The sequence below is a fragment of the Phalacrocorax carbo genome, chromosome 6, assembly GCF_963921805.1.
Source record: "Phalacrocorax carbo chromosome 6, bPhaCar2.1, whole genome shotgun sequence".
Lineage (NCBI taxonomy): Eukaryota > Metazoa > Chordata > Aves > Suliformes > Phalacrocoracidae > Phalacrocorax > Phalacrocorax carbo.
This window is the reverse complement of record NC_087518.1, coordinates 13,246,118-13,259,171: the sequence shown is the minus strand read 5'-3', so window position 1 is coordinate 13,259,171 and position 13,054 is coordinate 13,246,118. Positions and strand designations below refer to the sequence as shown.

General features: G+C 55.6%; 1 protein-coding gene across 2 annotated transcripts in view; it reads left to right on the top strand.

Moving 5' to 3' along the window:
* The window catches only part of PLXNA1 (plexin A1), a 121,745-nt gene that overhangs the window by 76,977 nt on the left and 31,714 nt on the right, over positions 1–13,054 (top strand). For both annotated transcript variants that reach the window (XM_064453745.1, XM_064453746.1), the window contains exons 11-16: positions 6,173–6,269; positions 6,628–6,818; positions 10,389–10,540; positions 10,887–11,007; positions 11,333–11,469; positions 12,063–12,230. In XM_064453745.1, coding sequence (XP_064309815.1) covers positions 6,173–6,269; positions 6,628–6,818; positions 10,389–10,540; positions 10,887–11,007; positions 11,333–11,469; positions 12,063–12,230 — 866 coding nt within the window. The remainder of the gene's footprint in view (positions 1–6,172; positions 6,270–6,627; positions 6,819–10,388; positions 10,541–10,886; positions 11,008–11,332; positions 11,470–12,062; positions 12,231–13,054) is intronic.

The window sequence follows — 13,054 nt, the reverse complement described above, 5'->3', positions numbered from 1 at the left end:
CCTTTTGTTTATTTTTAGTGCTTGTCAAACTCCAATGACTTGTTAGTACTTTGAAGAAAAGACATCTTGGCTAAATATTCAGCAGTCCATTCATTAAGGTTTGAGAATCGCCTATAAACATCATTTGAGACACAAAATAGATCTTCAGCAAACTCAAGGGAGACCAGGCCTGAAGTTTGCCACATATCCCAGGGCAAAAGCAAGCAGAAAAACCCCTTTTTTGCCTCCTCACTTTGGTCTCTTTCTGCTCTTCAAAGGGAAAGCAACCCTAAAGGTTTCCCGCATGCATTGTAAAGAAGCAAAAATGAAAGATAAGACTAACTGAGAAAATAAGTTCTTTGCCGGTAAATTAGGTTTTTGTTAACTGGTTACTTTACATCTTCTGGAGGCAGACATTTCCAGGCTTGCTTGTTGCAGTGAAGGATGGAGAAATTGTCACCTGTCTCTTAATGTCTCTTTCCAAGCATCCCTGCCTTTGTCCATTCTTTCTCATCTGCCGCCCCTAAACAGGGCTCATCCTTCCAACTGCTGGAAAAAAAACCAACAAAAAAAACCCCAAAAACCCCCAAACATTTTCGCTGTTGGAAGTACCACAGTCCTACCACAGTCCTGAATCTGCATTACTGCTTGTAACATTGGACTTCATCTGATTTAGTCCTGGCCTTGGCAAAATGACTACAGGTGTTTCTCACTGCCAAGGCTTTGGCTGTTTCTCTCCAGAATGTTTCTCTTAAGGCTGAAATAGCACTAGAGCTGCCCTTTCCCTTTAAATGTAAAAATAGGAAGAACCCCTGATCTCCTTTCCATGAGCATTTGAGTTTGTCGTCTCAGCACTTTAAATTAAGCCTCATGCCTCAATTATTTCCCTTTCCTTTTAACCAAAGCCCTGCGTGGTGTGGAGCAGCTGTGTCACGACCCCAACTCCCTTTTGGCTTCTTCCTCGCTGATTCCCCGGCATGAGCTGCCCACCCATTTTGGCTGTGGCTCTGGTGGTTGCTCCCCTTTGGCCAGGCTTGGGTCGGGATGTTCACCCAGGAGCAGCTTATTCCCATGAAAAAGTGATGTGGGTGCAGCGCGAGCTGGGCTGGTGGGGTGGGCATGCGAGTGGTACCCAGTGCGGATGCTGAGGCCAGGCCGCCCAGCCCCAGATGTGCAAACTGGGATGGCAGGCATGACATGGTAGATTTACATTTTCTGGGTATTTTTTAATTGCAGCGGAGCCTGGGCGTTGCTCTGACATATTCCCAGGGTCTCAGGTTCTCACTTATGACCTGCTGAATTTCAGGCAGGAGGAATCCAGGCAAAGAAGTTTGCGTGTGATGGGGGAGGAAAGGAGGAGATTTATGTGAAAAGACCACAAGGAGATCCAGAATTAGAGGCCAAGCGTTACCGTCAAGTTGTGCTGTTGTGTGGATGACGGTATTTTACTAGGCCTAGGGTGTATTTATAGAGGAACATAAATCATACACACATGCCCTGTTCTGAGCGCCGTGCACCTCTAGTATATGTATCTCTAATTAACCAGCCATGGAGAGGGAAACAGGATTGGAGCCCACAACCCCGGCACTGTTCGCCAACAAAGCTGTGCTCTCCGTCCTAGCAGTGCCTACATTTATCTTTCCTGCAGCAGTGTTTAAAGTGAAAAGGGAGTATCAGGAGAGTTTGATAGGATCCAATTAAATTCCAGCAGATAAAATAATGATGAATTGCAGTTGAGCCCTGGCGAGACGCGATGTACATTACTGCCGTCCCCGTAGTGCGGGGAAGGAGTTGAGGTCATCAACTACAGAAAAATAGGACACAGCTGCAGCCCAAGCGCTCCTCCAGAAATGCAGCCCAGGGGGATGGTGCATGTGAGAGGGAGGGAGGTTGCAAGGGAAATTTGGATATGTGGGTTTGCTCACAGTGGGCAGAGGAGCAGCTCCTTCACTGACTTCCCTGGGGAGCAGGGTCCCTCCCTTCCTTCCCCTGCTGGATTGTGCAGGCTGTGGCTGGAGTGGGATGGATGCCCTGCAGCAAGGAGTGTGATGGCCGTGGGGCCGCCCTGCCTCATCTTGGCTGGGAAGGGCTAGTGCCTTCGGCTAGTTGGCACACCACTTGCAGGAGCATCCTGAAGCGCATCTCAGTGCAATCCACCCCCAAGATTTCAGGTGCCCCTGTGCTAGCTGCGCCTCTGTCCCTTGGAAGTGCAGCTCTCTGGAGGTATTTCCTTGGACTACTGAATTCCTCACCCCCAGGGGAGCTGAGTGGTTCTTGGTGCCCATCACTGCCAGCGGGTGGTGAGCAACTGGGCTTGCTAGAACCGAATGTGAGGCCTTCAGGGGAGATGGCGCCCACAGCCCTTGCACCATGCCAGGCTGGTGGGCATCCCCTATGGGGAGATGGGGTGGGTGTAAGAATTGGAGCCATGGGAAGCACACAAGGTTGTCGGCTGTTACTTGGGAAGATGCCTGAGGTTGGTTTTGGGTGAAGAGCCTTGAGAAAGGTGAGGAGTCCTCTTGCCTGAACCGTGTCCCTGCAGAAGGCAGTCTTGCTGGGAATAGCTGTATCCAGGTTGGTGGGGCTGGCACATCCTCCATTGGCCCTTCCATGCTCACCTTGTGGGCTCTTCCAGAAAGGGATGGAAAGGCTGGCTAGATAAGGAGCCTAGAAGTTCACATCTCTGTTGCTGACTCATTCAATGACATCTTTTTCTCCCATCCCCTTCTGTGGGCCATGTTGCATGAGCACACATCTTTCCTCTGGGTGATGTTGGTTTGCTCTTGGGGCTGTGCCTGTCATTTTTTTTGCTCCCAGAGCAAACGTCCCTTTCCTATAACTTGTACTTGTGGCAGTCGGCACAGCCAGGGGTTCCTGGGCACCTTTGTAGAGCAAAAGGTAGTCTCCTAGCAGGGCTGCCTGGGTATGTGCATCCCCCTGCTCACATGTGCCCTGGCTTCCCCTCCTGCAGCTCATCCTGAATCGCTGCCAGCCACAGCAATTGATTAACCAGGAAGTTGATAACAGTTAAGTGTTTAATGGATATTTAGCACCATGTTAGCCAGAAGCAGGGATGAGCCAGTGTGATGGGATGGCCTGGTTGCCCATGGGCTCTTGTCTGGGTCCTGTGGGATGTACAGACTTGTAAGCACCCCCCACCTGATTCACACCAGTTGCGGGGTCTTCAGGGCTGGAAAGTGGCTGCTGCTTTGCTCAGCTGCCATGGCTGGGCTGCTGCCATGTCCCTGGCTGTGCCTGTGCCTGTGGGTGGAGAGGGTGCCTTCCTGCCCATGTTACAGCAAGAGCATCTTTAGGGAGGCCTTTTGAAAATGTCCTTTAAAACAAGAGGTGCTTTGGAAATTAGAGAGGGATCTGATGAATCGTGGCATCCCAGGAGGCTGAGCCCTGAGCCCCCACAGCCACAGCTCCTGCCCACATGCAGCCGAGCTGCTGATCCAGCCCTGGCATCCTACAGGGACCAGCAATGGCATCCAAGCTGTGGGTCTGCTGCACATCTCTGTAGGGCAGGTGAGACCCTGCTGATGACACACAGATGCTGAGGACATGTTTTTAACTGTTCTCTGCCTTCCCTTGGTGATCCCACGCTGCAAACACCAGCCAGGTGCAAAACTCCTGCCGCTTCCCTCCATGCAGGCCTGTGCTTCCAGCTGCTGAAGCAGCAACCCACCATCCAGTCCAGCTCCATACCGTGGCAAATTCAGCATCCTCAGCATGCTGGCTTAGAGGGGGAGCCCTGTCCTTTTGCAGAGGGACACTGACTCTTGTGCATGTGCTGTCTTGGGGCCGGTGCATGAAGAGTTAATGCCCTCCCTCCTTCTCCCCCTATTCTTCTTCCTCTAACCCGCGTCCCAGAAGAACTAATTTCCAAAAGCAGCCGGGGCAGAGAGATGCAAATAAGTGTTTTGGACAGCTGCAGGCTGGATGCCTTCCCGAGATGCCAGGGCCCCAAATGAGACATGTCAGAGTACAAATTGAAAATGCCAATTTCACTTACGCTGCCACGTGGCTCGTCACAGCTAAATTCTGCTCCGGTGCTGCTGCCGCCCTCTCCAGCACATGCTCCCTCTCGTTGCCAGGGGATGGTCTCTGCTCACTGCTGTGGGTCTGGCCTGCTCCTCATCATGGTCCTGTCAGGGATGTCCTCGGGTGGGTGTAGGATAGGGGAAGGTGAACAGATTTGGACTCCCAGCCTGGTTCTGGCTGTATCATCTGAGACCTGGTGATAAGGGTGTTGCTGAGAGGCCCTGGTTGTAGATGGTGCATGGTGGAGATGTGGCTGAAGGTCCTCTGAGCAAACACTGTGAGGGGTGCTGTGTGTGTCTGAGAGGCTGCATGGTGGGGGGTGATGGGGCTCTTCCTGTAGAGGAGAGGTGGTTGTGCAACTGTTGGGCACTCAAGAAAGGGTTAAGTTTGCAGTTGGGTGTCTCATGCCTTACAACTGCTGCATGCAGTTTATCAGCATCAGCCTTCCTTCCTGGGGAGGGCTGCATTTTGGGGTCCTCCAGCCTGTGTTTGGGTGAGGTGGCCCCTGGACTTAGGACCGCTAGCAAAAAGCTTTGGAGGTGTAACAGAAGACCAGGCTTGGTCTCTCATTTGCACCTTGTAGGGTCAAGGGAGGGGTGTGTTGCTGTGGCCATGTCTCACATTGGGCGTGTGCCTCATGTTGGTGCTGTGTCTGATGCTGGACTGTGGCTGATGATGCTGCCTGGTTGGGAGAGACTCAGTGTGGGAGGGGACCAGCTTTGATGGTGAGGTGAGAAGGACCCAACATGTCTTTGCTTCCTGCATCCACCTGGGCACACTGGCTTCTCTTGTGGGCCTTGTCCCTACCTCCTCTGAAGGGGGTCAATCATAGTGGACGCACCGGAGTGATCCCGGGTGCTGGCAGGGACTAATGTGCTCTGTAGGGCAGCAGCTGGGGCAGTGCTGGAGGAGATGCTGGGGCCAACTCCTCCAGGTATGGCACCAGGGCTGCAAAAGTTGATGCTCAGGCTGGCTGGAGGTGGTAGCAAGGCTGCGGCTGGCCTGTGTCTGGGTGAGCTGCTCCAGGCGCGTCCACCACTCCCTAACAAACTCCAGCAACCCATGAATCATTCATTTAATCTCTCCTGACACGCCTGTCATTTTCTCGGGCGAGGAGCGGGGAATCTCTTGCTGAAGGAGGTCATTAGCTGTCAGGGACGGTTCCGACTGCCTTCCTGCCTCTGTATCGATTAAACCTCTCCGCCTGTGTGCAGGGGCTGTGCGGGGAATATTGATGGGGCTGCCAGGGCTGGAGCTTGGGTTTTGAGGCAGGGGAGAGGGTTTGCATGGGGAGGAGTGGCTGGCTGGGCCGGAAGGAGGAATGGACGAAGGTACATCTGGACAGTAGTGGGTGCTGGGGCCTGAGTTTGGGGTGCCTTGGAGCTGGGGGGTAGGATCACCTGGTGTCACCTCCCTGCATGGGAGCTTGGGGGACCGGGTTGATGATGCTGGTCCTGGAGCTGGGTACAGCTGATGGCTAAGCACAGCATGGGGCTGGGAGTGGGGTGGCTGGGGGTGTGGTGCAGAGGTGGCATGGGGAGGCAGGGGAGGTAGGGAGGGATGCTCTCCCAAGACCTTTCTGAGGGCTGGCACAGTACCAGACTGGTGCCTGGCTCTGTCCCACCCACGGCTGCGTTACACCGGGTGTTGGGGTTTCTCTGCAGAATCCACTTCTGCCATGTGCCCAGCTTGTCCTCCTTGAGCTTCAGTAGTGATGAGCATGATCCCAAACATCCGAATGAGCATTTGTGGAGTGGGGAAGATGTGGGGGAGGGCTCGGGTGCCTGGCAGGGAGAGGTACATTTGTGCTGCAGAGATACCATCTGTTTTCTCCTCTCCTAGCAGCAGCAGCTTCAAACCTTTGGGCTAATGGGTTTTGGGTTATTTAGAAACCTTCTATGTTGCTGATTTATCTTTTTTTTTTTGCCAGTCCAGCCTACTGGTTTGCATGTGGTCCGTCTGATGCTTTGACCAGTGGCTGTTAGACCTGTCTGTTCGTAGACAGTGGGTCCGAACAGGCCCCCATCCCTCTCATCTGGGTTGTTGGGAGACATCCATGTAATGGGGTCATATGCCTCTCTGTGCCCCTCACTGGGTCGTTTCGCCCCACCAATTAACCGGCTCTACCTACTTCTGTCCTCCCCTGCAGTATTTCTATGAAGGGAATGACATCAGCGACCTGCCGGTCAACTTGTCTGTGGTCTGGAATGGGAACTTTGTCATCGACAACCCCCAGAACATCCAGGGTGAGTGAGGATGGGACAGGGTGGGAAAGCAGCCCAGTGCCCACTGAAGCCTCCGGCCCACCCCAACAGCAGTTTGTACCAGTACCTTGCAAGAGGGAGTGATGCTCTGGCTGCATTGATCAGACGGGTTTCTAGACAAGAGGCTTTTTTCCAAGAAGCTTTGGGAGAGAGGCCAAAGCTCTTCCTCATCATTGAGTCCAGGGTGCTGGTGCTTCCTGCTCATGGGGGTTTATTCCCCTGGGAGCTGGTGCCATGCATGCGTTGGGGGCGGGTGAGAGTGGGTGCTCTTCTCCCCAAAACCCTGTGCCTGCGAGCTGGGGTGGGCCATGCTGACCCCGTGCTCCTCCTGCCATTGCAGCCCACCTATACAAGTGCTCAGCCCTGCGGGAGAGCTGTGGTCTGTGCCTCAAGGCTGACCCGCGCTTTGAGTGCGGCTGGTGCGTGTTGGAGAGGCGCTGCTCACTGCGGCAGAACTGCCTAGCCTACGAGAGCAGCTGGATGCACGCTAGCAGCGGGAACAGCCGCTGCACTGACCCCAAGATCACCAAGGTACGTGGGGACGGATGGGTGGTGGTGCCCCGTGCTGGAGGATCAGGATGGGAGATGGAAGATGGGGATAGGGATGGGGCTTTCCGGTGGCACCTTACAGCAGCCAAATCTACTTGGTGTTTAGGACTGAGCATCTCTTGTCACCACTGTAATTTCCAAGGCTAAAATTCTCTGTCCACTACCCCCATGCACTGGGCTTTTTGGCCTGTCTCTGAGATTCCCAGTGCTCCTCCCACGTGTGGCCAGAGGATCCCAGGAAAGCTGCAGCTCCACATTGCTCCTCCTCTTGTCACCATGCGTGCCGGTAGTTCATCACCCCCCTTCCCTGACAGCTTTTATGACCTTCATTTAATAAGATTGTGCGTATTCATGTTCACATGCCTGTTGGGCTGGGCTCCAAGTGCATGAGGAGGGACTGGTGGGTATTTCTGCTGGATACCTTCTGTTTACCCATGGCTGGGCAAGCCTCGCAGGTGTTAATTACTGAAGCCTTAGTGCAGGATCTGATCTGTTTGGGTTTCATGGTCTTATCTGATGGAGGATGGAAATGAGAGTTGTGCCTTCCCCAGCACTGCCTGCCTCTCGAAGTGGTGTGCAGGGTGGCAGCTGTGCAGAGAGAGGGGATACACTCTCCCCCAGGCACGTCCCTGCCTGCAGAGCCCTGCCTGCAAGAAGTACTGCCTCCAGAGAGTTGCCTGGGGCTGGCAGAGTGCTGGGATAAGGGATCCATTCCCTGGGGGAGCAGGGTCGAGCCCAGAGCATGCCTCCCTATAAAGGAGGTCCACCATTGTGTGTGGTGCTGCAGGGCTTCCTGTCCCCAACAGCTTCCCACCATGTTCAGGCTGAACTTCCCAAAGCTGGGCCCCGGGGGATGGCGGGAGTGGAGACCGTGGTGGGTAGGTCCTGCCCGGAGTGGCCTTGCTGAAGGCTGTGCCCTGTCGTCTTGAGTTCACATGGCCAGGGCTGAAGGCATCCACCTGCACACTGCTCACAGCAGCTTCCCAGCAGCTGATGGCGTCCACCCTCGGTGGCAGCTCTCCTGCCCTGAATCATTATGAAATTTTGCAGTAATTGCAGGTGCAGCAGGAACAGGTCTGTCAGGTGGGCTTGACCTTGGTGCTGCTCTGAGTTAGTGCTCTGGGAGCTGGCGGTCGGTGTAGATGTGTGTAGCTGTTGGTGTGATCCTCCTCCGACAGCCTGCCTGCTGCTTCCCACAACCCCTGTCCCACACCCTGGGCAGCTGGCAGGCTTGGAAATGGTCCAGAGAGCAGCTTGGTGCAGAGAGGTCAGCATGGGATGGTTGAGGAAAAGAGGAGTCTCCTACAGTGGATTTGTGGGGACCTGGAGCCTCCTTCCAACCCAGCCAGCTAGGTGCAGGCATCTTCATGTGTGGTGGGGCTCAGCTGGGAGGTGACCATGGGAGAAGAATCACCTGTCACTCAGTGGTAGGGACAAGCCCCCTCCAAACCTCTGTGGGGTCCTGCCCCGTGCTGGCTGTGACCCTCAGAGCAATATCCCTTCCCCTGGGAAGGGGGAGCCCCTCAGCCTCAGCACCTCCTGGCCATGCTGTAGCCACCGGAGCTGGGAGTGAGCCCACTGCTTGCGCCCACTGGAGCCATTTGCTTGTTGATATAGAAGGACCCTGTGAAACCAATTAGCGGAAGAGCATCCATGTTTGCCAGGGCCGGGGGTTCAGAGGTGGAGGGGGGAAAGGGGAAGCTCAGGGCAGTCCCCATTCTCCTGGCCAGCTCCCTCCTCCCACGTGCCTTGTTTAGCCCTGACCTTCCTGTGCTGGGCGGCCAACGATGTCATTTCATTCCTGGGCTTGTTTCTCCCTGAACGCGTGGCCCTTGTCAGCTTTGCTGCGGAGGAGGAGGAATCTAATGCGCTGGAGCAGCTTTTAACACTCATTTAGAAACACCAAACAAACAGCCGCTTCTTGCCAGCTGCCCCGGTGGAGCTCGATTTAGGGGGAAGACCCAACCTGATGCTGGCTGCAGCTGCTGTAATGACCCCTGATCCCAGACTTGGGCAGGGGCTGAGCTGGGTTTAGGCTAACAGTAGTTCGCCGCAGCCCTGGAGGGTTTTTTTGGCCATGTAAATCATGAGCTGTGGCTGCCTTGGTGGGAGCTGGGGCCCCAGGCACTGGTCTCAGCTCTGCTGCTGCCTTGGAACATGTCCCCCAGACTGCCTGCATGCAAGAGGGAGTGGCTGCCCCCGTTCGAGTGTGTTGAAGGTGACCAGCCCAGTGTGAATCTGGAGGATGGTGGTTAACCCAAGAGGAGATGGCTGCGGTGGGGCCCTGCAGAAATGGTCCCCAGCTCTGTGTGGTACATCAGGGCTGGGGATGTGGACAGTGTCCACTGCTGCATATTTCCCACCCTCTGCTCATCTGCCTTTTCTTGCTGCGGGGGTGGCATCCAGGAGTAGCCTTGTGTGAGGAGGAGAAGGAGGAGGAGGCTCCAGCTGGCTCAGGCCCCAGGGTTGCAGCCGCCTAGATTTGCCAGGAATGCAAAGAGTTTGCACGTGCTTAGTCGCAGTGTGAGCATGGCTGCAGTGTGAGCCTGTCCAGGCGGTGGGCTTAGCACTGGCAGATGCCTCCTGGTGCTAGAGGGGATCTCTGTCATTGCTGCAGGAGCACAAGCGGAGAGGGGCATCACCTGCAACAAATGGTCCCTTCCCCTGAATCAGGACACACCTTCCTCCTGGACCGATCCAGCCCCTGTTACTCTCTCCCTTGCCTGATGCCTGCAGCTGCCTTTTCCCCTGCTCTGTCTTGGTGTCACGGGTGACCCAGCCCTGTCTCTGGTCCCAGCCAGGGCATGTAGCCCTGCCATTCATCCCAGTTAGCACTGCAGGTGGGCGCTGGGCCCCAGGGCTGGTGAGCACTGGTGTAAAACTGCCTGGCTGGAGGCAGTGGTGAGCCCATGCCTCCATTCATTCCTCATCCCGCTGCCGTCTGTCAGGCCACACCTGCCCATTATATTGGGCATCATCTTGGTAAATGAGGCGCGGCACCGGGGTGAGGTGCCCTCCCTTCCCAGCTGGCCTGGGTACAGGGTTTCCTGGCAGAGAGAAAGCCTTCTTCCCTCTGCCTGCCATGCACAGGGACCTGGTGGAGATGCTTTCTTCTTTGAGGACACCTTGGACATGGTAACCTTATCCCTGGGTATGTGAGACCTGGCCTAAAGCCATGCAGATCCATGTGCTTCCTTGCCAGCTCAGCTGGAGCTGTGACTGAGGCTGCCCTAGCTCCTTCCTGTCTGTGTCCTTGTTACCTGTGAGACGGCTCTGTCTGCAGCAGGGCGTCCAAACCCCAACCCTCTGCTTGGACACATCTGGCATCTTCTGGCTTGTTACTGGGAGGATTTGTGGATGAGACTGTCATTTAGGTGGTCTTTCCTGCTCTGTATGCTCCTTGCAGACATGCTGGCATTTATCATAACCCATCTGTCCTCACTGCTCGTGGGGGAGTAACACACATCCCACAGCTTCCTGGGCTGCAGCCTCCCTGAGCGAGGTGTCGCGGTGGATCTGCTCCCTCAGCTGATGGGCCATGCTCTCTCCTAGCTGTCACCCGAGACTGGCCCCAGGCAAGGAGGGACCCGTCTGACCATCACTGGAGAGAACCTGGGCCTGAAGTTTGAAGATGTTCGCTGGGGTGTTCGAGTCGGCAAAGTGCCGTGCATCCCCATCGAGAGCGAGTACATCAGTGCTGAACAGTAAGTGCCTGGTGAGGGGTGGGTGTGCTTCAGGTCACCTCAGTACATGGGGGTCAGGGTGCTGCCACTCAAATGCTGCCCATGGCTGCAAGAAGATATGGGGTTGACTGGGCTGGACTGGCAGAGAAGAATGTGCCGGCTGTGGTCACTCTGGGAAGAGCCCAAAGGCTTTGGGGAAGCTGGTAGTGCCAACAGCCACTGACTCAGTTTCTCAAGAATGCTGCTGGCACCTGCGACTTTTGCTTGGTGCCAGATCTGCCCCTTTCTGAAGCCAGTCCATCCCCACCATAGTTCAGGTAGTGTTTTGGTGCCGGGGCACTGAGGTCTCCTTCCCCACATCCCTTAGGATCGTGTGTGAAATTGGAAATGCCAGCCTGAACAAGGTCCATGAGGCACGGGTAGAAGTGTGCATCCGTGACTGCTCGCCCAGCTACCGGGCCACGTCCCCCAAGAGCTTCACCTTTGTGGTAAGCCCCGTGCTGGGGGACAGGGCTGGTCCCAGGTGGGTTGGGGTGGTTTTCCAGGTGAGTTGGAAAATTGGCCATTGTTTCCCTGGGGGGCAGGCGGTGATGCCCTGGGCAGGTATTGGGTCATGCAGCTTGAATTTCTCCAAGCCTGCCACTGCTCTGCCTCCCTGCGGTCCTGCTGGTGCTGCCAGCCCTCAGCACTGTGCCCTGCTGCTGTCCCATGGTCCGTCTCCTCTACAGCCCCATCACCCGCTTGGGGCTGCTTGGGGGCAGGGGTTTCTGTCCCCAGCCCATCCGAACCAGGGATGCTCTTTTCCTTTGACAGACACCCACTTTCTCCCGCGTGGTCCCAGCCCGGGGCCCTCTGTCCGGCGGCACCTGGATCGCCATCGAAGGCAGCCACCTCAATGCCGGCAGCAATGTCTCTGTGACCATCGGGGGACGGCCCTGCACTTTTTCATGGTGAGGGGCATGGAGGGTTGCAGAGGATGGACAACAGGCACCTCCAGAGGCAGCAGGGCCCCTAGATAGAGCAGTGGCTGGGAGCCTGTGCTGGGGAGCCAGGAGGGACCCCAGGAGCCAAACCCCAAAATGGGGTGTGGGCGGCCAGAGGCGTCTCCCCCAAAACTTCTGTGTGTCAGAGGCTGCAGGAAAAGCCCAAAGAACGGGGATTTTTCTCTAAAAGCACAAAGCCCTGAGGCATGAAGTGGGTAATTTTTAGATTAGGGATGATAATGGAGCGGCTCTTTAAATATTTTCCTGCGGTAATTACTGGTTATCAGCCCTAATCGCTGCTGTTTGCAGCAGCCGCGCGATGGGAACGCTCAGGAGCTGCTCAGCCTTTCCTGGCTGCCTTTTGTTTCATTTCTTGGGGGTTTTTGTTGGTTTTTTTTTTTTCCCTTTTCTTTTTTTTCTCCTTTCTCTCTCCCCACCCCCAGGCAGTTTCAGAAGGGGAGAGGGGCTGGGGCAGGGGCCTCATGGGCAGCATTGGCTGCCCCCAGCACCCTCGCCTCCTTCCTGCCTGGGCTCTGACAGGTTGTGTGTTTCTGCTCCAGGAGAAGTGCCCGCGAGATCCGGTGCAGGACCCCCCCTGGGCACACCCCTGGCGGCTCCCCCATCCTCATCAACATCAACCGGGCAGAGCTGAGCAACCCGGAGGTGAAGTACAACTACACAGAGGACCCCACCATCCAGAAGATTGATCCTGAGTGGAGCATCAACAGGTGAATCGAGGGGTGCCCACAGGGAGCTTGTGGGATGCAGGGGGGGCAGTTTCCCACACTGATCCCCCCTCCTGATGGGTACATTCCAGTGCTGCTGCGATAGCTGCTGGACCGTACTCCAGAGATATGGCAAGAGGAGTGTGAGAAACGGCTTGGCACTGGGGTCCTGCTAACTTCTGGCCTGCAGTGCTCAGCCTGGCAGGGGGCAAGAGCAGAGAGCGCTTTGGATCTGCTTAATTTCAGCTTGACATTTGGCGGCGGCAAATAAAATTAAAATATTTCCCATCGGGATTTTTTGCAATGTTTACATATTTTTCTAAAAGGTTTGAATTGGCTGGAGAGGAAGCGAAGGAATCCATTAAGAGCTAGCACCAAGGGAAACCTTCTCCAGGGTGTTGATGAGGAGCGAGCTCCCCAGGGGCACGGCTGAGCTCTCCGGGACCACGGGGTGTTTAACACCAAGCCGTGGAGAAAACCTGGCAGGGCTCCTACATGGTGGAGAAGCAGGTGGCAGAGGACCTCCTCCGGATGCTTTCCTATTGTGAAAGCTTGGTCTCCTTTAGCTTGGGAGCTGCCTTTAGGCCCCAAACATGGACATGGGGTGGGATGTTACTGCTAATTAGCAGGTTTTATATCTCTAGTTGGCCCTTGGGTCAGTTGAGATGATTTGGTGGTGGTGCATGCCAGATCCTGCTGGCTGTGGTGACAGGTCCCAGGGCCACTGTGGTGCACGCAGATGGGCATCTGGCTGGTGAGGATGAGCACTTCCCTCCCAGAAGTGAGGACCCAGTGTCAAGCTGCCTCTCCTAACCCATTGTCTCCAT